This window comes from Sander vitreus, chromosome 5 (assembly GCF_031162955.1).
Source record: "Sander vitreus isolate 19-12246 chromosome 5, sanVit1, whole genome shotgun sequence".
NCBI classification, from domain to species: Eukaryota; Metazoa; Chordata; class Actinopteri; order Perciformes; family Percidae; genus Sander; species Sander vitreus.
In genome coordinates, this window is record NC_135859.1 from 37884430 (window position 1) to 37909429 (window position 25000).

The 25000-nt window shown below is 42.8% G+C and overlaps 2 protein-coding genes across 5 annotated transcripts in view; both read left to right on the forward strand.

The window, feature by feature from the left end:
- Positions 1-13666, forward strand: part of LOC144518797 (regulator of G-protein signaling 3-like) — a 39427-nt gene extending 25761 nt beyond the window's left edge. For all 4 annotated transcript variants that reach the window (XM_078251714.1, XM_078251715.1, XM_078251716.1 and 1 more), the window contains 12 exons: positions 199-238; positions 1143-1363; positions 2278-2361; positions 3568-3679; positions 4418-4587; positions 7376-7811; positions 8294-8517; positions 9555-9601; positions 11417-11515; positions 11601-11662; positions 12112-12278; positions 12365-13666. In XM_078251714.1, the coding sequence (XP_078107840.1) occupies positions 199-238; positions 1143-1363; positions 2278-2361; positions 3568-3679; positions 4418-4587; positions 7376-7811; positions 8294-8517; positions 9555-9601; positions 11417-11515; positions 11601-11662; positions 12112-12278; positions 12365-12598 (1896 nt within the window). In that variant the 3' untranslated portion in view covers positions 12599-13666. The remainder of the gene's footprint in view (positions 1-198; positions 239-1142; positions 1364-2277; positions 2362-3567; positions 3680-4417; positions 4588-7375; positions 7812-8293; positions 8518-9554; positions 9602-11416; positions 11516-11600; positions 11663-12111; positions 12279-12364) is intronic.
- A 5311-nt stretch (positions 13667-18977) lies between these two features.
- Positions 18978-20754, forward strand: LOC144517776 (CD5 antigen-like). Its single transcript, XM_078249897.1, has 3 exons — positions 18978-19103; positions 20296-20328; positions 20432-20754. Exons 1-3 carry the CDS (start codon positions 19058-19060, stop codon positions 20752-20754), a joined length of 402 nt encoding a protein of 133 aa, XP_078106023.1. The 5' UTR covers positions 18978-19057.
- Positions 20755-25000: the final 4246 nt, after the last annotated feature.

Here is a 25000-nt window from a genome sequence, read left to right on the forward strand (position 1 = left end):
AGGGACATCCGGTAGAATCTTTAACCAGCTTCTTGAAAATGTCTGCTCATTTCCAAAAACCTGTTGAAGGAATGAAAGAGGGAGGTTGTGAATGCAAGTTAACGTGAATATATAAGAGGAATCTTTCAACAGCTTAGAGGAAAATTGTCTCTTTCAGAATAAGAGCAGAAACTGGAATATGTTCTGTTTGTGTTTCAGCTGTTGCAGCCGGTTTACCACGACAGGAACGCCACGATCGGTGAGAAGGCCCCACTGACTGCTGATCATCAGCCCCACTGACTGCTGATCATCAGCCCCACTGACTGCTGATCAACAGTCCCACTGACTGATGATCAACAGCCCCACTGACTGATGATCAACAGCCCCACTGACTGATGATCATCAGTCCCACTGACTGTTGATCATCAGCCCCACTGACTGCTGATCATCAGCCCCACTGACTGCTGATCATCAGTCCCACTGACTGCTGATCATCAGTCCCACTGACTGATGATCAACAGCCCCACTGACTGATGATCAACAGCCCCACTGACTGATGATCAACAGCCCCACCGACTGTTGATCAACAGCCCCACTGACTGTTGATCAACAGCCCCACTGACTGCTGATCAACAGCCCCACTGACTGATGATCAACAGCCCCACTGACTGATGATCAACAGCCACTGGGACTGATGATCATCAGTCCCACTGACTGTTGATCATCAGTCCCACTGACTGATGATCATCAGCCCCACTGACTGTTGATCAACAGCCCCACTGACTGTTGATCAACAGCCCCACTGACTGCTGATCATCAGTCCCACTGACTGATGATCAACAGCCCCACTGACTGATGATCAACAGCCCCACTGACTGATGATCAACAGCCCCACTGACTGATGATCATCAGCCCCACTGGGACTGCTGATCATCAGCCCCACTGACTGATGATCATCAGTCTCAGTGACTGCTGATCATCAGCCCCACTGACTGCTGATCATCAGCCCCACTGACTGATGATGATCAATCAAACACTTTCATTGTCACTTTTGATAAAAGGACACATCTTGTAATGAGTAGTAATAAAAATAAGATTAGTGTATTGTCTGTTCTGAGTGTTTCTAAATGTTTGGATTCTAACCAGATGATGTCACTTTTCAGGGCGTCTGTACCAGACTCACCCCAGGAGAGGGCAAAACCTCCTCCATGACCCTCCACCCGGCTGCCCCCCGCCTCCCTCTGCATCCTCTTCATCAGCTCCGCCCTGTAACTACGGCAACTACCAGAACTGCACCATCGTCCAATCACACCTGCCCTGCTCTGCGTATGGAAGCTACGTCACCCTGGCGCCCAAAACCCTCATCTTCCCTGTCTTCGTCCAGGTCAGACAGACAGGCAGACAGACAGAGAGACAGACAGGCAGACAGAGAGACAGACAAGGATTTGTGTCATTAAAAAGGTCTATCTCATTGATAAACCAGTCACATGGTACGGCTGAGCAGTGAGGCTTTGAACAGAACCGCTTAGAACTTAGAAACTCTGTCTGTAAAACCACCACCTTTTGTTCAGGTCAAACTTCAGAACCCTAGACTTCCTGTGTGGAGTCGGGTTTAACCTGAATATTCTGGTTTAGCTCACGTTGTTATAAATCTGTTAATTTATCAGAACACAAACTCAGAGCTAACCAATGTGGTGGCCTAGCCTCGGCAAGAGTTCAGCTGTTTTTCTAGACGTTATTGGAGTTTGTTTCCTTTTTATTGACTCATTTACATATACTGCCTATTCCCCGGGACACCTCAGGAAGGAGATCTTTTCTTCTGTTGACTGATGTCATGAAGTGGCGTATGTATTACACGCCAATTCGTATGCCATTTTTATTATTGTTATCAAGACGCATACTCACTTTTTAGCGTGTTTATCAAGACGCCGTTTGACATTTATTGACTTACATTACCTTGCGATTGCGTATGAATTTACACTGTAGCGAGTAGTATAAAAGGGAGAAAATCTGCGTAGGGAGGTTGGTCGGGGGGGAGGATGGGTCGAAAAACAGGACATTCACCCAGGAGACCGGGGGTCGGGTCCCGCGTATCACGTTTCCTAAACTCAACTGTCGTTTTCTCGCGAGAACACGCCAAGTGGCGTGTATGTTTACGTCTGCTGTATACAGCAATCCATGTGGATAGCTTAAAATGCGTACAGATAACACGCCACGTGGCTTAAGGAAGTGGGGGTGTATGTTTACACAAAGTCATGATGTCATGATGCTGTTGTGACAGTGTTTTGTTGTTTTCAGCCTTTGGATCTGTGCAGCCCGGACAGAACCCTGCTGATGTCAGAGGAGATGGTTCTCCACCAGGCCGACCTGCTGCCTGCAAAGGTAATACCACACACATACTGCAGTACATTTATACTGCTACTACACACATATACTGTAGTACATTTATACTGCTACTACACACATATACTGTAGTACATGTATACTGCTACTACAGCACTGCGTCTCGGTAGACAGCGCTGACATTATTATTATAACAAATCTCCAAAGTTGAGCCAAATAACCACTAAGTGGACAACACCTTGCATTGTACATGTCCATCTTGCTCTAGCTGTGAAATTCATAAAAGTCTTTCAGCATCAAAGTGCATCTATGTTGTTTACAGTGTGATGCATTTATTATTATAATAATTTAATAATTATTATTATTGGTAGGTGACACGTTGGCAGGTAGCCAATGAGAACTGAGCGATTCTTTAGTTGTTTCTCTGCCAGTTTGTTTCCATTTCCTTGGATGTGAGCTGAAACATGCAAGCAACAAAAAGATGAGGAGGATTTAAAGACAAGTAAAAGCAGACGTTTTAATACCAAGTGGACAGTTGGAGACAAAGCCAAGGTTCCTGATTGGCTCATTTACAAAAACAGGACAGAAGAAATGGACTGCTGGGACTGTCGAGTGTATCTGACATAAAGATGATCAATCCTGTAGTATTTGGGACTAAAAACAGAAAATAAAAAGCAGTTAAGGATCACCAGCTGGGACAGGCCAGTTCAGACCACTGAAAGCTTTCCGAAAACACTCAAACGTGTTCTTCTCTTTGCAAATCTCTGGTCTGAACTTGACATTATATATTTACATATATACTGTATGTATGTGTGTGTGTGTGTGTGTGTGTATATATATATATATATATATATATATATATATATATATATATATATATATATATACTACTGCAAAGGTAAAACATAGAGATTCCTGCTCACAATATTGATCCTCTCGAGTCTAGAGACAGAGAGTCTGCAGACAGCTGAGACCTGAACCAGGATCAGTTTCACACTAATGGATCACACACAGATGCCAGCACATCTGAGAGCTCTGCAGGAAGTAGATCTGCAAGGGCTCCGACGACACTGAGACACACACACACACACACACACACACACACACTGTTTCTGGTAATGTGCCGCGTTTTAGTTTTATGTTTCCAGTAAAAGTGAAGATGAGATCAGGAGGAAGACAAGAAAAACACAGATGTTAGCAGAGGTCAGAGGTCACTGTGTGTGTGTGTGTGTGTGTGTTTCTCAGGTGACCGTGTTGATCTACAGTGACCTGCTGCTGTTCACCAGAGAGGACGAAGCCGGACGCTGCAACGTCCTACAGAGTCCTCTCTACCTGAACACACTGCAGCTCCGAGAGGGTAAACACACACACACACACACACCTCTGATGTTTCCTGTGTTGTCTGTTGCTAATTATGGATATAACTCTCAGCAGTGTGGTTCATTTACATTACATTACATTTAGCTGACACTTTTATCCAAAGTGACTTACAATTGCTATATGTATCAGAGGTAACACACCTCTGGAGTAACTAGGGGTTAAGTGTCTTGCTCAGGGACACATTGGTTGATGTATCACAGTGGGAATCAAACCCTGGTCTCCCACACCAAAGGTAGGTGTCATATCCACTGCTCCGCCGCCCCTCCACCCCTCCATTTTCCTCCATAAGGATTTAGATTATGAGCCACAGTGTCCACACCATCCAGGGTAGACCCCCCATCTGGGAGGTTTCTGCTCCTCTTAAACATACAGGTGATGGATTAGATGAACCTGAACCTTTATTACTCTGAAGGAGAGATGATGCAGCCTGTTGTGACCCCTAGTGGTCCTACTTCTTATTACATGATGAACATGGTTTAGTTGTTCATTATTGTAACTTTTGATATTGACACATAACAGTTTAATGTAGTTTATTTCAGCCTGAACACATTAAGAGAATGTCCCTTTCTCCATAGATTTAGGAAATAAAATGTGTTTTGAGATACAGTTGTGTGAGAAGATTATGATAAATGTCTGTAAAATCTGAAAGTCGGTGTGTCTGTGTGTGTGTGTGTGTATATATATGTGTGTGTGTGTGTGTGTGTGTGTGTCTCAGTGTCGTCGGAGCCCTTGCAGATCTACTTCCTGCAGAGCTCTCAGATGTGCTGGCGTTGTCTGTTCAGTCTGGAGGCATTCAGCTTTGAGCAGAAGGTCAGAGTCCGTCTCTGTCTCCATGACAACATCCAACTACAGCTGGTTGCCACGGACACCAGACACAGCCACCAGGTACGACAGAGACACACCTGTAAACCCCGCCCACAATCGATCATAAAATAAATGAAGAGACCTTTGTTACGAGCATGCACAGAGATGTTAATGCTCAACGCTTAGTTCTCCCAACCACCAGGGGGCGTACGGACACAATCTGTCAGATAGCAAGAAGAAGTAGAGAGCGGAGGAACAAGAGAGTATATTACCTGTCCTGAGTCCTGAGCACTGTACCCCAGTGTTAGCCTCGCTCCACTGGCTTCCTGTCCACTCCAGGGTTGTTGTTAGGATTTGAAATGGGGTTGGCACTAGGGCACTTCTTCATCCCGCTCCCGCTGAATTTCTGACCATTACCACCCGCACCCACAACGTGTGTGTTACACTCCCACAAGACATTATACAGATATACAGTGGTGTGAAAAAAGTGTTTGCCCCCCTTCCTCATTTCCTGTTCCTTTGCATGTTTGTCACACTTAAGTGTTTGAACATCAAACCAATTTAAACAATAGTCAAGGACAACACAAGTAAACACAAAATGCAATTTGTAAATGAAGGTGTTAATTATTAAAGGTGAAAAAAAATCCAAACCATCATGGCCCTGTGTGAAAAAGTGATTGCCCCCTAAACCTAATAACTGGTTGGGCCACCCTTAGCAGCAACAACTGCAGCCAAGCGTTTGCGATAACGTGCAATGAGGCTTTTACAGCGTCCTGGAGGAATTTTGGCCCACTCATCTTTGCAGAATTGTCCTAATTCAGTTACATTAGAGGGTTTTCGAGCATGAACGGCCTTTTTTAAGGTCATACCACAACATCTCAATAGGATTCAGGTCAGGACTTTGGCTAGGCCACTCCAAAGTCTTCATTTAGTTTTTCTTCAGCCATTCGGTGGTGGACTTGCTGGTGTGTTTAGGATCATTGTCCTGCTGCAGAACCCAAGTTCGTTTCAGCTTGAGTACACGAACAGATGGTCGGACATTCTCCTTCAGGATCTCTTGGTAGACAGCAGAATTCATAGTTCCTTTTATCACGGCAAGTCTTCCAGGTCCTGAAGCAGCAAAACAGCCCCAGACCATCACACTACCACCACCATATTTTACAGTTGGTATAATGTTCTTTTTTATGAAATGCAGTGTTCCTTCTACGCCAGATATACTTGGACACACACCTTCCAAAGAGTTCCACTTTTGTCTCATCGGTCCACAGAATGTTGTCCCAAAAGTCTTGGGGATCATCAAGATGTGTTCTGGAGAAATTGAGACGAGCTTTGATGTTCTTTTGCTCAGCAGTGGTTTTCTCCTTGGAACTCTGCCATGCAGGCCATTTTTGCCCAGTCTTTTCCTGATGGTGGAGGCATGAACGCTGACCTTAACTGAGGCAAGTGAGGCCTGCAGTTCTTTGGACGTTGTTGTGGGGTCTTTTGTGACCTCTTGGATGAGTCGGCGCTGCGCTCTTGGGGGTAATTTTGGGCGGCCGGCCACTCCTGGGAAGGTTCACCACTGTTCCATGTCTTCGCCATTTGTGGATAATGGCTCTCACTGTGGTTCGCTGGATTCCCAAAGCTTTGGAAATGGCTTTATAACCCTTTCCAGACTGATAGATCTCAATTACTTTCTTTCTCAATTGTTCCTGAATTTCTTTGGGTCTCGGCATGATGTGTAGCTTTTAAGGATCTTCTGGTGGACCTTACTGTGTCAAGCAGCTCCTATTTAAGTGATGCCTTGATTGTGAACAGGTGTGGCAATAATCAGGCCTGGGTGTGGCTAGAGAAATTGAACTCAGGTGTGGACAACCACAGTTATAGTATGTTTTAACAAGGGGGGCAATCACTTTTTTCACACAGGGCCATGATGGTTTGGATTTTTTTTCTCCTTTAATAATAAACACCTTCATTTACAAATTGCATTTTGTGTTTACTTGTGTTGTCCTTGACTTTTGTTTAAATTGGTTTGATGTTCCGAAACACTTAAGTGTGACAAACATGCAAAGGAACAGGAAATGAGGAAGGGGGGCAAACACTTTTTTCACACCACTGTATATACCCGCACAATAATAGAGATGCATTGATTTTGTGTCTTCTCCCGTCCCGCATGAGAAAACACGTTTTATAGAAAAGCAGCTTCCTTTGACCGGGGAGAACAGAGCAGGTGTGTCGCCTCATCCCAGAGGTGTCGACTAGTATCTTTCCACATTTGTCACAACGAACAAAGTCCAGTTCATTTCCATCTTTGTCACAAACAATTGAGAAACTTTTCCAAATGTCAGACTTGCCTTGCTTTGTTTTGGTGTTGTAAAGACCTCGTTTGAGGTTCTTTTCCACATCACTTATTGACTCCATCCTGTTGCTAGGCTACATCCCGTTCCCGCCCGCAGCAAAGTTCAAACCACCCGCTCCCGCGAGATTTGCGTTGGGTTCCGCGGGATTGGGCGGGACCCAAACCCAATGCAGCCCTCTAGTTGGCACCTTCTTAGTTATCCGAGCCTTTACATGTCGGCGCCCTGAGGTCGTCCAGTCAGCTCCTTGATGTTCCCCGATGTATTAAAACGTAAAGCTGAGCGAGCCTTTTCATTGGCTGCTCCAAAACTCTGGAAGATTTTACCTTTTCAAATTAGAAGTGCTCGCATCACTGAAAAGTCCTCTCATAATTATGTATTAGTTGTTGGCTTATATTTCTTGGTTTATTTATTTTTTGTTTTTCCTGTCCCTCCCCTCTCCCTCCCCTCTTCCTCCCTTCTTCCTCCTTTCTCCCTCCCTTTCCCTCCCTCTTCCTCCTCTTTTCTCTTTCTCCTCTCTTCCTCCCCCTCAGCCCTCAGACCTCCCCTCAGACTTTGGCCTCCTCTCTCTCGCCCAGTCTGACCTCCTCTATCATCCTTCCTCTCCCTACTCCTCTGATCCTCCTCTCCTCCCTCCTTACTCCCCCGGCTCTCCCTTCTCTTCTCTCTCCCCTCACACCTCCTCCTCCTCCCCTCCTTCCAGGACCGTCCCCCCCAAGCCTCCCCTCCTCCCCCAGCCTGCCCTGCCCTGCCCCCCCCTCAGGAGTCCGGTGTGGAAGGAGAGAGGTGGAGGAGCAGAGGAGGAGCGTCAGCAGGGGGAGGGGGAGAGCGCCTCAGAAACCTCAGAGAACGTGGGAGGAGGAGTCAGGGGGCGGGTTCTCCTCCACTTCAACATGAAGGAAGAGGAAGAGGAGGACAGTGACGGAGACGAAGAGGAGGAGGAGTTCTCTTCCAGCTACAGACCTGAAGGTCCGTGCGTCTCGTTGTTCTCCTTTCCAGTGTGTCCGGTGTTTAAAGCTCCAGTGGAGTCTGAGACTGGACGTACTCCGGTGGTAACTCGGTTAACATCCACACTACATGCAGATAACTTTAGTCTGGTGGAGAGAACCATCTGGAAGGGCTTTAAAGCTGAACCTGCCCTCAAAAGGCTCTTTTCTTTCCCCATTGCTGCATCGCTTCCTGATTTCACAAACTACGGAGCGGCCGAGGCCCAGATCACAGTGCACACAGATTAATCTCGCGTCAAAAACCTCAACGCCGTTGAAAGGAAATTGTGTTAACTCGTTATCTCGTTCATTCTGAAAGCCCTAACTTTGAACTGATCTGGAAACATCAGCTGAAAATAATGAGTGCTGCTTTAAAACTATAAACTGATCCACTGTGAGCTAAAGTGTTGAAAGCAGTTGAAGTGTTATTTGAAGATTAATTCTGTTGTTGTTTTTGTCATTCAGCTCTGCGGCGCTCTCTCTCGGAGGGTTCTCTGCTGCAGGAACCTCGGTCTCCCCGCTTCCTGTCCGACAGCACCATCCATCAGCTCACCCGCCCCGCATCCTCTGACCTCGACCTTGAGACAGGCCCCGCCCCCTGGCGCCCTTCTGTCGACACTTTGAGGAAACAGCTAACCAGAGAAGGAGGGTCTCTGCACCACATGCTGCTGCTGCTCAACGGCACAAAGGTAGAGACCGGAAGAGACCTTTTAGTTTAACATGAAACAGCCCCGAAATCACCATCACCAAACTCCACCAGACTCCATGTAAATAATCAGGACTTTTATCATCGTAAAACACACTTCATTCAATGTTGACAGAAACTAAATCAAACTATCAACAGCCGTCTTGGTTCATCTTTCCACTGTTCCAACAATCACCACTCTGGTTTGGTTGAAATAAACCCTTAATTCACCCATTTACATGTGGAGATATGCTGACTCTATACACGCTAAAAGTCCTGATTATTTACATGGAGTCTGGTGGAGATATGCTGGCTCTATACACGCTAAAAGTACTGATTATTTACATGGAGTCTGGTGGAGATATGCTGGCTCTATACACGCTAAAAGTATTGATTATTTACATGGAGTGGTGGAAATATGCTGGCTCTATACACGCTAAAAGTCCTGATTATTTACATGGAGTCTGGTGGAAATATGCTGGCTCTATACACGCTAAAAGTCCTGATTATTTACATGGAGTGGTGGAAATATGCTGGCTCTATACACGCTAAAAGTCCTGATTATTTACATGGAGTCTGGTGGAAATATGCTGGCTCTATACACGCTAAAAGTCCTGATTATTTACATGGAGTCTGGTGGAAATATGCTGGCTCTATACACGCTAAAAGTCCTGATTATTTACATGGAGTCTGGTGGGTTTGGTGATGGGGATTTCAGGGCTGGATCAGGACAGACCAGAAGAGAATAACAAGACCAGCAGAAGTAGAAAAATAACAACAAGCAGAGAACACACTAGAAAAGTATAATAGAGTCCAGACAAAACCAAGACACGAGAGAGTAGAGCAGCAGAGTCTATAAGAGAGATTTAAAGTCTAGAAGAGAGACTAGTGGAGTCCAACAACAGAGCAACAGAATGGGAGTCCTGTGACGTAGTCTGACAATCAATCAATATAATTTTTTTTACCCATAGGGCAGTTTGTGTCGCAGCATAAAGTATAAAAACATACATGCATAAACAAGCAGTTGTTTTTTTCTTTCAGGATACGGAGTTCAGAAACCTTCGACTGAGGAAGAAGACCAAGAGTCTGTATGTACACACACACACACTGAACACACAGACCCACACTGAACACACAGACACTGAACACACAGACACACACTGAACACACAGACGCACACTGAACACACAGACACTGAACACACACACGCACACTGAACACACACACACTGAACACACACACACTGAACACACAGACGCACACTGAACACACACACACTGAACACACAGACGCACACTGAACACACACACACACACTGAACACACACACTGAACACACAGACGCACACTGAACACACAGACGCACACTGAACACACAGACACTGAACACACAGACGCACACTGAACACACACACACTGAACACACAGACGCACACTGAACACACACACACTGAACACACAGACGCACACTGAACACACAGACGCACACTGAACACACACACACTGAACACACAGACGCACACTGAACACACACACACACACACACAGACACTGAACACAGACAGTACTGAGCATGTGCAGTAGGCTGCCCACCTGTTAATCAAACCAGGAAGAGAGAAAACGTCTTTGGTGTACGAGCTTCCAGCCATGTTGTTCTTCGCCTGTACTACAAAGCAGGATTTGTGGTCAGTGAGGTAACTCCAGGTATAATTTGGGTTTTCAGGGTTAAGACGTTGGAAGTTGTGGTAACATTTCCAGCTTACGAACTCATGCTGTGTAAGTTAAGACAGTGGTACCCAGGTCTTATTCAGGTCTGTGTCCAACATAACCTCATAACCTGTCTCAGGCAAAGGAGTACTTCTCCCCTGTGTCTCCACAGATTATGGAAGATGTAACAGCTGGATCACATTACATCTGTTCTTGCCTTCCTTCATTGGCTACCGGTTTGCTTTAGAATAACTTTTACGATTCTGTTGTTCGTTTTTAAAGCTCTTCATGGTCAAGCCCCAGCTTATATCGCTGAACTACTGAAGCTGCACGCTCCTCTGAGGTCAATAAGGTCTGCCGACCAGCTCCTCCTTGGTGTCCCTAGAACGCGGCTCAAAAATAGGGGAGATCGAGTGTTCTCAGTCGTGGCCCCAAGACTGCCTGTGCATGTCAGATTGGCCCCCAGAATTCACATTTTTAAATCATGACTTAAAACTCACTCTTATTCATTGGCCTTTAAACCTGCTTGAGAGTGGTAATCTGCATTTTCATTTATGTTAAATATTTGTTTTGTGACTGGTGTGTCTATAATCTGTCCTAAATCATGTCAATGTCCAGCACTTTGGTCAACCTGGTTGTTGGATTGGATAACACTGGTTAACGCTGTTTCTGCCGAGGTCACGGAGGAAGTAAACACATAACACTATATGTCTGTGCTGAAATATTTGGGTTCATGAATTTGGGTTAAGCACACACATTTACAGAACCTGCAATATCTTTATTTCCATTCCATTACATTACATGTCATTTAGCTGACGCTTTTATCCAAAGGGACTTCAAATTAGATGCTTTCAACCCTGAAGGTGCAAACGCCAGACAACCAGTAGTAAGTGTAAGTATAATAGTGATAGATGGTGAAACAAGGCAGGCCTGATTGGTTCTATCAGGGAATGATTATAAAGATTTACACAGAACATGTTTAGGGCATTTCCTCTCTAACTGGGATGTTTTGGGACTGATTGGTGGGATTGTTGAGAACCAAGTACACACGGAGATACACTGGTAGTGAAGATAAACTAGAAGGTCTGGGTACATTGAACGGTCTTCGTAGTACAGACCTCAGAGCCAATCAATGAATCAGAAGTTGTGTTTGTCTGTACTTCCTGTCGCTCTGACTCTTCATTGTCGCCTCTTCAGAGCCGCTGAAGTCCGGAGCCGACTGCTGTTTCTACGGAGACCCAAAAGCAGTACTTGTGTCCATGGTAACAGTTTGGAGAAAGCTCTGAGAAACAACAGGTAGGAACACTGTGGTACTGATGAGTTCAGCTGGTTCCTGCTGGTTCCAGTGTGTCTGACGTCAGGCGTTTGTTTTGTGTTTCAGACCATCCACAAGGGAGGTGCTCAGGTGGGCGGAGAGTCTGGAGGCTCTGCTGACCAATCAGTGTAAGATAAACCACTTCCTCTTTGTCTCTTTAGGACCAGGGCCGCATTCAGACCCGACAAAACTTTTATTTAAACACAAATTGGTGCGTAGAACACCATGCTGTGTGTGCAGAGGCTTTGGCTTTTTATTACGAGTTTACAGACACATCTCTGCTCATTGGCTAACAAACCTCAAAGCTTGTTGCACAGTTTTACAACACTAAACACTTTTTGATGCTTTTTCATAAAGTTTTTTAATGTTTTTTTAATGTTTTTTTTGCGTATTTTTAGATGCTTGCAGTGCTTTTGAGTCTTTTTTCCACTGTAACGATACTGTAATACTACAACACTACTACAGGAAACATGCAGCCAAATGCTGCACAGTGTTTTGAGAAGCAAGCCCCCACCTGCGTGATGACAGTCTGTCTCTATTGGTTGACCAGTCTCCTTGCTCTCTTTCCATTGGTCAGATGGTCTGGCGGTGTTCCGGCACTTCCTGAGGTCAGAGTTCAGCGAGGAGAACCTGGACTTCTGGTTGGCTGCGGAGACATTCAAGAGGACACGCCCCCTCAGCAAGATGGCCGCCAGAGCTGCGAAAATCTACGATGAGTTCATTTCTACCAACGGAGCAAGACAGGTATCTCTCTGTCTGTCTGTCTGTCTGTCTGTTTGTTTGCCTGTCTGTCTGATGTGCCATGTGACCCCGCTGCTGTCTGTCTCCAGGTCAACGTGGACTCTTCTGTCAGAGAATCGACCAATCGGGGCCTACGTCTGGGCGTTAACGTCGCCTCCTTCCAGCTTGCCCAGGATCAGATTTTCAGCCTGATGGAGAGTGACAGCTACCCACGATTCCTCAGGTCCCGCCTCTACGCCCAGCTGGCCAACCAGGACTCGCAGACAGCCACACAGTCGGCCAATCAGAGCGCAGCTGTGTCTGTAGCTGTCGGCCAATCATAAAGGAGGAGGAGATACAGGCTGACCATCCAGTCATCTATTTAGACGATAAAAGAAACTATCGAGTTGCATTATGGGAAATGTAGGATACAGTGTTTTTGGCTAAATGACTGCTCAGATTTAGATATTTCTTTTTAATCCATCTCTCACAAAAACATTTACTTTATAGTTTTAAATCAACACATTAAATCATTTTAGGATTCTTAGAATAATCAATTCATAAAGCTTCTCTTTATCCCGTCTAACGTTTGTTAAAATGTTTGTCATACAAAACTGTCAGATTAGTAGTCAGATAGAAGTTAGCTTCTTGTGGAGTAAACATAAATCAGAATATTAGTAGTAAGTATCAGCCAGACATGTTCTGTTACAGATCTCGGATCCTAAAAAGAGTTTAAAGTTGTCGCTGTTAAGTTTAAGAGTTCTTAAACAGATGTTGAGAGAAACATCTCAACATCTGTTGGATTTGTACAAACTTTCACGTTTCCCAAAAGATAAATCCTCTGAGTGCCACCATGAGGTTAAAGTTTTTGTTTGAGAGTAAAATCTCTCAACAAGTATTATGGGATAGATTGTAATGAATTATCTGTTGACTCTCAGCTCCTCGTGTGAACAGACAGGAAGACAACACGCCAGCCGAGCATGTGTCGTAACCACAAAAAGATTGTGTGCACTACTGTTTCCCTGCCGTGACACTAGCTGACTTTGGTAACATTTATCACTAACCACAGGTTCATTTATAAGTCTTTGCTAAACACAGACTGTTGTTGAGAGCTGAAGTTAGCTACATTAGCATCGTCGTACAGAGTTCCCACTGGGTCTTAAAAGTATTTAAACATTCTTAAAATTCTTTCGTAGGATTAAATAAATCAAGTAACGTGTTGAATAAATATCTTGGGTGGGAAATGTTTTAATGTACTTCATTTTGTATTGTTTTTACATAAATAACAGATTTCTTTTTAACATTTTTAGTGCAACTTTAACCTGAAGTTAGTGGCGTTTATGTGTTTGATTAAAGAAGAAGGATCCAACTGTTGTTGCTGTAACACAAGATTAATAAAAGGTGTAAGTGAACCTGTTGGGATGGACTCTTGCAGAATGACATGTATGAACTGTAGTTCTCAGAGCATCGTGACCGTGGCTGGCTTTAAATTATCCATGTTCCTACTTAAATTAAAATGATCATTTTAAAGGTGCACTGTGAGTTCCTGCATGGTTTCAGTGCAATTTCATTTTCTATTCAAATGGTAGTCATCTCTCCTTGATCCGCTAGCTTCCTGCCCCCTGAACACACCGTAAAAAACTGTTAGTTAGTGCGCATGCAAACAATAAACAATCTGCCGATGAAACAAGTGGAAATTCATTTGGTGAAATTACTTAGAGAGAATAAGATATGATCTTTAAACAACATGATCCATCTTTTACCAATAACACAAGGAAGAATAAAAAACCTGATGTCAAAAAAGCTTGTTTCAAGACTTAAAGACTGTGGGTCCTATCTTACACCCGGCGCAGCGCAAAGCCCGACCCAAGTGTCTTTGCTAGGTTAAGACCGACCCAGTTGTCAGTTTCCCGTCCAGCGCCAATGTCGTTTAAATAGTAAATGCACCTGCACCCATCTGTGGCCCATGGCTGGTCTTACAGGGAGGTGTGTTGAGGTGCATTCTGGGCATGCTGGTCTTACAGGGAGGTGTGTTCAGGTGCATTCTGGGAGTATTGCTATCTTGAGGCAGCAAAAAGTGATCGTGCCATTGACCAACAAAAACCTGGTCTAAAGTCAATTCTGTCAGGTCCATTAAAGTCAAGAACACACAGACAATAAAATGCTTTAGGAAATTTTTCGACTTAAATGTGGCGGTATGGCTGTGTTCAGAGGAGTCCCCTGACCTTTCATGAGCGCCATGAAATGGCAGCGAGTCAGGGAACAGCAGCAGCAGCATTAGGGGACGCTTTAAGACAGGGAGAGCTAAATTATTCCCCCCAAACAGACCACACCAGGCAATCCTTTTGTGATAAAACTAAAACAAGAGGATGAAATTAAGTAGCCTTTAGCAAAGGTAGAAGTACCAAAATGACAACCCTACTGAAGTAAAACTAAAAAGTACCTCATTTTAAATGGACTCAAAGTATCAAAAGCAAAAGTACTTAACGATTTATTCTCTTAATGTCTGTATTCCATAATCGAAAAACAGTATGGGCCGTGGCATTGCAATTAAGTTAGTTTCAGGTTAATTTAACTGTGCTTACCATCCTTGGCCCAGTTTACATTCAAACACACAATTCTGGTTAGCTATCAGGGTGATCTACATGAAGCTCGACTTTGTATTATTTCCCACGGGACAGTGAATGCTGCACACATTTATTTAGCAAGAACACACGGGCTTGGACAACAAGTATGTGGCTTCACAGCTGAGGAGGACCGGGAGTGTTTTTTCCATCAAGAACCATCTCTTCACCTCTGCCTATCCATAGCCCCACGCCCCTCCCTTTTCATCTGTGCCTGAATCTTGTTTCGTTTTGTTTGTTTGTTTGTCTCTATTTCTATACTCTGTAAAGCGACTTTGAGTTCGTGAAAAGCGCTATATAAATTCAATTTATTATGTTATTATTATTATTATTTTTTAAGACAAATACGGGTCGTATATTAACCCTATGTGAATGGACGCTTCACATATGACCAAACAGAGTATCGGGAGCAGCAGCAGTAACAGGAGCAGCAGTAGTACCGGGAGCGGTACACGCCTGGCCAATAAATGCTATTGAAGGGCGGGTCTTGGCGTGGCCATAGTGGGATTCATAATATCGCGAGCGGCACCGGGAGCTGGACGGCCGCCGGTGAAGGCCCTGCATACTCCAAATGTGTGACGGTCAGGAAGACGTTTTGGCAGGTGGAAAAACTGATCAATCAATCAGTCAATCAATGTAACGAAAATGTAATGGAACGTTGTAGAAATGTAGAGTTTAAGTACAGATAATTGCTGCAAAACGTAACGAAGTAAAAGCCAAAGTACGCACTATTGATTCCACTCAAGCAAAGTACGGATACGTGAAAAATGGTGTGCAGTAGGCCTGCTGGCCGGCTCAAGATTTCTCCGTCTCTGAGCATGCTTATTCCCGGAGGAGCAGCACGATGCGAGCAGCAAGCAGATGGAGCAAACTAAAGCCGCAAGCATTTAGAACAAACTAAAGCCGCAAGCAGTTAGAGCACTAAAACAGCGAGCAATTAGAAGCAAACTAATGCTGCGAGCGGTTAGGAGCAACTAAAACAGCAATCAGTTAGGAGCAAACTGAAGCAGCTTTAAGTATGGCGCTCTGTTTGAGCATAGCCTATTAGCAATGAGGGGAGTTGACCAGTTGATGCGCTGATGCAGATCAGCTGTTGCAGATCAGCTGATGAGACCGTGTTGTTGGCCAATAGCGTTTAGCGGCGTTTTGACTACTTGGCCTGCAAGAACTGACGCTCAATTAACGCAGCATTTCATTGTTATTTTAACAGAGCATTAGTAAAATGCTCCTAGCCTCGTGCACAGCACGTGCACACTATGCTTGTTACACACACAGGGACGCACAGCAGCACACACACATGCAGAAGATTACAAATAAAAGTATTACGGTGCAAATCCTCCATCATAACAGCAATGCTCCAAGGTCCAAACACGCCTGGCTTTTAAAGGGAATGGGAGATGATCTCTGATTGGTTGATTGCATGTTACGCCCAAAACACACCTCTGATTATGAAGACACTAAGTACAACCCTTTAGAACCATGCGCCCGGCACAAGGACCCTTTTTTCCGCCGTCAAACTAGCAAAAGTGGATTAGGACACGCCCTAAACACACCTGCGCCAGGTATAAAAATAGGGCCCATGATCTTTAAACAAGACAATCCATCTTTTACCAATAACACGGCCACTTAAAAACCTTATGAGATGTCAAAAAAAGCTTGTTTCATCTGAGATACGACTTTCAAGATATTTTTAACTTTTTATCAAGATATTTAAGATGCATCTTCTAAAAAAGAGTCCCAATATAATACTGAAATATCACTCATTAGTGTCTTATATTAAGTGTTGTTGGATATGAAGAATACAAATAAGAGGGATATACTTTATAAGATGTTGCTTTTTTGCAGTGTAGAAAACTTAAGGAATTAATTGGTACCAACTATGTCATGCTAGTTTGTTGAGAAGTGATCGAAACAGGCTCCAAAGGTAGGCTTTTATTTTGGCGAGGTATTTTCAAAGGGCTCCCTTGACCTCTGACCTCCAGATATCTGAATGAAATGTCACAAAACTCACATACTGTAAAGTCTGCAGAGTTCAACTTTATTTTGTGTTCATGTTTGTTAAGTCCCCATTAATAAAAGGTACATAAATGTATCTGCTTTTATCTAAAGATTGATAGTTTTAATAAAGCAGCAGATTAGAGGGAACCTTGTACAACTGTAGAATCTCTTTTATATCCAAACTAAGTTGGTTTTGCAACTGAATATGAAGAATCAAGAATCAACATTGGGATCAAAAATATAATCAAATCTGTATCGTGTGAATCAGAATTGAATCAATTCAAGAAATCAGCAGTGATTCCCAGCCCTGGTTGTGACAGCCTGAGCTCCAGCTGAGGCTCATGGGTACTGTAGTTCTAATAAAGAGGACGGTCTGTCAGATGTGTGGGATCAAAGTGTGGTCACGGCGACAGCTTCAGGACATTTCCTGTGTGTAGTTTCTGTGGAACTGATTGTTCTGTGTCTTTACACAGGTTGGGTATCGGTTGTTTATTTTCCCTAAATGGTGCCTGAACCAATACTTTAAAGCACCCATATTATGCTCATTTTCAGGTTCATAATTGTATTTTAAGGTTGTACCAGAATAGGTTTACATGGTTTAATTTTCAAAAAACACCATATTGTTGTTGTACTGCACAGCTCTCTCTCACTGCTGCAGATCCTCTTTTCAGCTGGTCTCTGTTTTAGCTACAGAGTGAGACCTCTTTTCTTCTTCTTCTTCTGTACTATCTTTGATTGCACTCGCACGTGTGCAGTAGCTCAGATGTAGATCATGTCAGCTAGCTAGCTCCATAGACAGTAAAAGAAAGGCTGTTTCTCCACCTTCAGTCAGTTACAAGGCAGGATTAGCTGGGAGACTTCTAAATGAGGGCGCACATGGAAGTAGTTCTTTTGTAGATTATGGTGAACTTGTGTGTTGTAGCAGTGCTTTGCTATTGAGAACAAGGTAGCATGCTAGCGTTAGCATTAGCATTAGCATGCTAACACTAACGCTACGAGCTAACGGTTGCGGTTAGCCAGCTCGTTTCGGCTTGTGACATCACAAGCCGTGCCGATTTTGAACAGCTGACCCGGAGACTGAAGGCAGGACACATTCAGAAACCGTATCTCACTCAGAACAGCATGAAGGGATTTTTTTCAAAGTTTGTATGCGTGTGGAAGCACCAGAGACACAAAAGAACACCCCAAAACCCAGAAAAAGTGTTTTTTTCATAATATGGGCACTTTAATGTCAGCAACAATAGTAGAACAACTTATTTATTGATGAGGCCATATGGTCAGATTTAAATTATTTAAAAAAAATATCAAAACAAGAACTTATTTTACCAATGAGTTGCTTTTAAATAACAAAAAGAAGAACCAATAGATTGCAGAAGCAGAGCAACGTGCTGGATCTCTAAAAAGTCTCTTCATAGTAAAGGTTGCTGATCACTGATTGAATCAATAATTTGATCACCAATCAATATAATGTTTAGTCGAGCTGTAGTTGAGTTGCGTGTGAAAGTCTGTCTGCTGATGTTCACATGGCAACGAGACTGCTAGAGTTAATCTGATGGAACATGTCAGAAACCACAGTCCTACAATCTGTCATCTGTGTGCAGCTTCTTATCAGAGCATCAGTTTCACAGATATTCAGTTCAGAGAATTTCCCTTCAGTCCACAGAGTGGAAACATCATCTTTAATGGAGCCATCAGACACACAGACACACAATCACACTCTTTTTCCTACTTTAGTTCTGTCAAACTTCATCCTGAGAGGCCGTGTGCTGGATGGGAGGAATGTTCCCAAGGTGGCTGCAACAGCCTACAACCAAGATGGCTGCCAGCCTAAAACTACAACACCCAGGTCAGCATCAGTGAGAGCCAGCTGCCAGCAATCCAGCAGGTGACAAGAGTTTAACGAGGCAGAGACAGAGACAGATATGTAGTGCTTTTAATTAGTTGTTTCATGTTTACACACTCACGCAAGACAAGTAGAGTTAAACTTTGGAAACAGGGGGCGTGTTTCCTACTTTGTCGTCAGAATATCTGAGTTCTGAGTACACGGGCTAAATGAGATGTATTCCAGTAAAGCTCTGCCTCTTCCTGTATGCAGATCCAACCTGAGGACAGCACATGTGATGATCAGAGCAGAGAGCAGTCAGACGGGAAGACGGACGCAGAGAGACCCTCCACCTGGAAATGGATGATCTGCTGCTGCTGCTGCTGCTGCTGCTGTGGAGCTCAGGTACCACTCTGCTTTAAACATCGTCTCTTCTTATCATTCATTGATTCTTTATTTCCTCTCAGACACACAAAGTGCCTCGTGGCTTTATAACACATCAACGTTTCAGTTTCACATATCGATCTTTAAATCAGAGACAGAGAAAGAAAAGACAAAAAGGGAAAATGGATTTAGTCATATCGTTAGAATCCTTCAGATTTTCATCAAATCAAACCACGTTTCTGATTCTATTTTTAGTCCGTTGTTGTTTCTGTAACATCCAACCTTAACCCTAATTATTTAACAAAACACTGAGCTAATGATACCATATCAGAAATTATAACTTTACTGATCATCAGAACCAGACAGAATCTGCAGATTGTTGAACAGTTATCAGAGATGATCCAGAATGAAAATCTGAAGATTTTAGCCGAGTGTTTTTCTGTTCGGGGTGGATATTTAATATTTAATATGAGTCTTGTTTTTATGTTTTAAATGTGTTTAAGTCTGTGGGAAATGCTGCGTAAACAGATTCTATGTGATCCTGCTGATAATTAGTGATCATCCGTGTGGTTTTCATCAATAAGCGGGAAATTGTGCAGAAAGTTTTGCGGTGACTCCTCCTCATGACAGCTTTACAGGAAACGCTGCAGCATGTGATCAGTGTTACTGAGTGGGAGTTGATCAGGTTGATATCTGTGTTTCCTGTTCTCTCTCCTGCAGCCGTATCACAGCTGATTAATATCTGAATATTAATGCTAACACAACATTTCCTGCTGCTGCTTCACATTAAAACATCCTCAACTGGACAAACACAGGAGGCTTTTATTGTGGAGCAGTCACAGGAAACAGTCTGGTCTAAACACGTCTTTAGTTTGTTCTGCTGTGTGTTCATCTCTGTTAGTGTGTTTGTGTGAGTGTGCGTATGTGTGTGTGTGTGTGTGTGTGTGTGTGTATGTGTGTATGTGTGTGTGAGTGTGTTTATGTGAGTGTGTATGTGTGTGTGTGTGTGTGTGTGTGTGTGTGTGTGTTTGTCCGCCTGTGTGTTCATCTCTGTTAGTGTGTTTCTGTGTGTGAGTGTGTGTTTGAGTGTGTTTGAGTGTGTGTGTGTGTGTGTGTGTGTGTGTGTGTGTGTGTGTGTGTGTGTGTGTGTGTGTGTGTGTGTGATCCAATAATGCTGCTTTCTACTGATGTTCACCTTCTGGTTAATCCTCAGGACTCCAGGCTGAAGGAGACCTCACCTCAACAGGTACACACAGACAGAAAAGACAAATAAAGAATCAGCATTTACACTTTCATCTTTTTAAATTAAATTAACTCATTCTGCTGATGACTCTCAGGTTTCTGTTCAGAGTCTGTCAGGTTGGTGGGAGGAGACAGTCGCTGTGGAGGAACACTGGAGCTGAAACATAACAGAGAATGGAGACGAGTGATTAACTCTGACCATTACTCTGACTCGACCCTGAAGACAGCAACTGCTGCCTGCAGACAGTCAGACTGTGGCTCTGCTGTTTCTGTAAAGAGAGAAGAGTCCTCACGCAGATCTGTGTGGGGGATCAGGTCTGACTGTGTTGAGTCTGGATCTGCTCTGAGGGAGTGTGCTGCATCATCTTCCTCTTCCTCCTTCCTTCATCTCACCCGCTCAGGTAAACCCATAAAAGACATGAATGAATGAATGAATGCTTTTATTTCAACAGCATACAAAAATACACAACAAACACTTAAAATAAAAGACAAAGTATTTCACTGTAAAAAAAAGAAAAAGCAAAATAAATAAAAACTGTTAAATAAATGATTTAGTGTGAAAGAAAGTAGGAAGAATGTAAATACTGACAGAGTAGTGGGGGCATACGGTTGTTATACGTTAAGTTTCCCTTTAAATCATAGCCCCCCCCCCCCTCTGTCCTGGAGCATTTTGTGAATGTTACCAGGAAGTTTATTTCTCTCTTTGTACTTTAAAGGGTAACTACAGTTTCTCAACCTGGACCATATGTTCCTGTTTTTCAGTGTTTCCCAAACATTAGAAAGCTATCTGTGGTGGCGGGGGGGGTCGCCCTGTGTCTGACCGGGGGGGTTCACAATAATTCCTTCATTAATAATTTGTTACACAGAACTTTATTAAATTAAATATTAATCAAAAATGTTTTCACACCTTCACAAAATCCACACGCCCAACCCATTCAAATTTCTTTACCTCTACAAAATCATGTTGGATGCTGTCCTCCTCTCCTACTCTTTCTTCAGTGCCTAAGGAATCTATCTCTTTCTCTCTGACCCTATCTTTCTGCTTGAGCTGCACTGGTTGAAGCCTGAAAATATTGTAAACAAATTAATAACATAACTAATTCCACTGGTGGGACTGTTGAGCTCTGTTTCAGACTGATACCTCCGGTTCAGGCTGGTACTCATCTTCAACACGTGCCTTTTTCAGTCAAGGAAAATACTTTTCAATACTCATCTGGATTGAAGCAGCAAACATTCTGTGTAAGAGTCAAACATTATTTATAATAAGTTTATTTGATTCACAGCTGCTACATTTGGTGTTTTGACCTTGACAACCGAACTGCATTTTACCGCAAATTGGTTAACTAGCGACTAGTTAACTTTCTAAAGCACACGCAATCGCTTCTTTGTATTCAGAATATAAAATATGTTTATAGCACTTTTTAATGTGTGATTGTGTAAAGGTGTTCACGAGATACCAGCCTTTCATGAGCATCATGAGCCGTTCTATCTGCACCAAATAGGCCAAGCTCCCACGCTGCCAGGGATGATCTCGTTTTCATGGAGACGCGGTGTGCACGGAGGGGAGGGGCTGTGTGTGTGTGTGTGTGTGTGTGTGTACAATGTTAGTTAATAGGACAACTGTTCAGCTTATATTTACCTTCACAAACGTTCTCTTTTTACCGCTGACTACTCAGATTAATGTTCTAGGTGTCTGACAACATTATGGAAAGGATTTCTTAGGAGGTCGACCTTTCTGTTAAATAGTACGATCCTCTTTTTAAACACAAAAACATCCGCGAAATTGCGATCTCTAAACCCACCAGACTCCATGTAAATAAACAATAATTTCATAATCGTAAAATACACTTCATTCAAAGTCGAAAAGCCGTTTTGGTTAAAATGAACACATAGTTTACAGATTTACATGTGAAAATAGTCTGGCTCTATACACGCTAAAAGTACTGTTTTTCTAAATGGAGTCTGGTGGGTTTAGTGTTAGCGACCTCAGAGCTGTTTCTGGTTTAACAGAAAGGTCTTAAAGAGGTTTTAAAGGTCTATCTCTGTAGGGATCCTTTCATAATGTTGTCAGACACCTAGAATATTAATCTGAGTCTGTCAGCGGTAAAAACAGAACGTTTGTGAAGGTAAATACAAGCTGAACAGTTGTCCTATTAACTAACATTGTAGCTTGTTTCTCCGCTGACGACCGCTGAGATCTTGCTCAACCCTCTGAAACCCAAACCACTTTTGAGAGTGTTTTGCTCCTGTCTAATTATTACTCACTGTGAGCTCTTTTTGCAAGTTTTGCATCTCAAATTAACAAGCACAACCATGACCAGAAGTAGGAATAATCATAAATGTGTTTGGAGCAGTATAACAAAGTTATAATGGCATAAACATAAACAAAAAGGAAAAACACAAGTTGCAATGACTTGATAATCTTTTAATCTGTTGAAACCGATAATAACCCATTTCCCTAATATATATATATATATATATATATATATGTGTGTGTGTGTGTGTGTGTGTGTAAAGATCTAAGACTTTTTCTATGTACACAAAAGGCTTATTTCTCTCAAATATCTTTATCAAATGTGTCTAAATCTGTGTTAGTGAGCACTTCTCCTCTGCCGAGATAATCCATCCACCTCACAGGTGTAGCATATCAAGATGCTAAATTACACAGCATGATTATCGCACAGGTGTGCCTTAGGCTGGCCACAATAAAAGGCCACTCTAAAATGTGCAGTTTTAGGGTATTGGGGGGGTCCGGGAGGGGTGTCCGAAAACCAGTCAGTATCTGGTGTTAGGGTTAGGGTTCATCTGTGAAGAGAACACCTCTCCAAAGTGCCAGATGCCATCGAATGTGAGCATTTGTCCACTCAAGTCAGTTACGATGAACTGCAGTGAGGTCGAGAGAGAGAGAGAGAGAGGGATGAACCCTAACCCTAACCAGAGGCTGTTTTCACACAAATTCCATCTCATTTCATGTTCAGGAATTTACTTATTGTGTAATGATGGATTTTGCTTACTTTTGTAATTAATGCTTTTTCCTATTTCATAAAATCCAGTTGAGCCCAAAGATTTGCGACAAAGCGAAAATTGCAGTAAATGTTGAATGTTTTCAACAAGCAATAGAGAAGTCAGCTGGTGGAGTCTCCAGAGGCTGGTTTTAGACCGTCAGAGTTTTAGACGGAGGCTCAACGAGCGCCGTGAGCACGGTATGTGGTGGGGCGAGCTAGAGAGAGACTGAAGAGAGAAGAGCAGCGTTAGAACAAAGCAGAGAATCAGAGAAATAAAACATAGTTTTCTCTGTTTCACCTCTACTAGAAATGCAGCTGTAGCAAGTATCTCACTATCACTCTCCTCATTCATATCTTAAGAAGCTACAAATGATATCCTAAAGCCTGACGTTAGAGCAGAAGTCCAGAGAGTGGTTTCTATGGAGATGATGCAGCGTCTCGTCTCATTGGTGGAAACTGGCAGCTTTCAGAACGCTGCAGACCGGAGACTCTCAGGGAGACTAAAGTTTACTCTCATCTCGTCCTCAATCTTTGGTCTGAACTGGACTTTACAATTGTTTGTTTTTGTATTTCAAGAATTTACATATTGTGTAATGATGGATTTTTTAATGAATGGTTTTCTTATTTTATAACAATTGTGTTGATATTTGTTGTCATGATTTAGATTATTTCTGTAGTTATGCATTTTGATTAATGATGTGCTTAAAGCAACATTGTGTAACATTTGTATTCTCTGTAAGTTACACAGTGTGAGATCAGGCGATCAGATGCAGAGGGGAAATGACTGAGACAACTTTCTCCCTGTTGCAGTTAGATTTTTGATTAAGTAATGAATGAAAGAGATATTTAGTTGATTTGAAGTTAGCTCTGTGTCATGGCAGTGTGTGCAGATGAACATTGTTTGACTTCCCTTCGGGGCAGAAATCCTCTCGGAGCAGAGCAGCGAAAGGTCTGCTGAGATCGGGTCATTTCTCATCTCGTTTCTCATCTGATCTCGGCAGACCTCCGATGCTCAAAGAAACAACAACTAAAAGTAAACGCACTCCTAAATTCTGCAGATTCTGTTTGGGTCTGATTATTATTATTAGACATGTTTAACTGGTATCTTTCAGAGCGGAGCATCGCTAGTTTCAAGTCGTCTCCTCCAGAATACTTGGTCAGAAATGGGCTTTACAAATTGTTGTTGTTGTTGTTGTTTGTAACAGGATTTTTACCTATTTTGTAACAATGGATTTTGCTTATTTTTGTAATGAATGAATTTTCTGATTTTGTAACAATTGTGCTTTATTTAGGGATCAGGATGTTTGCTAATTTCTGTAGTTAATCATTTTGATTAATGTTGTCCAACAGCATTGCGTAACATTGGTATTTTCAGTGATATAATGCCAGAATTACAGTCATCTCTTTATTCTTTTCTTATTTTTAGCTTCTTTATTTCATTGTTTCTATTTGTAAGTTGAAACAAGTGTACTTGTTAATGCATCTGCGTCTTGTTATTTGTTTGTATTGATTTCTTAATGTGTGGAATTATAAGTGACACCAAAAAAATGAATAAAATCATCCGAAAATCCAAACGAATCAGCTGATTTTGACCGGAGACTAAAGTTTACACTCATCTCGTCACTCGTCGTAACTTGACTTCATGATTGTTTGTTTTTGTACTTCAGGAAT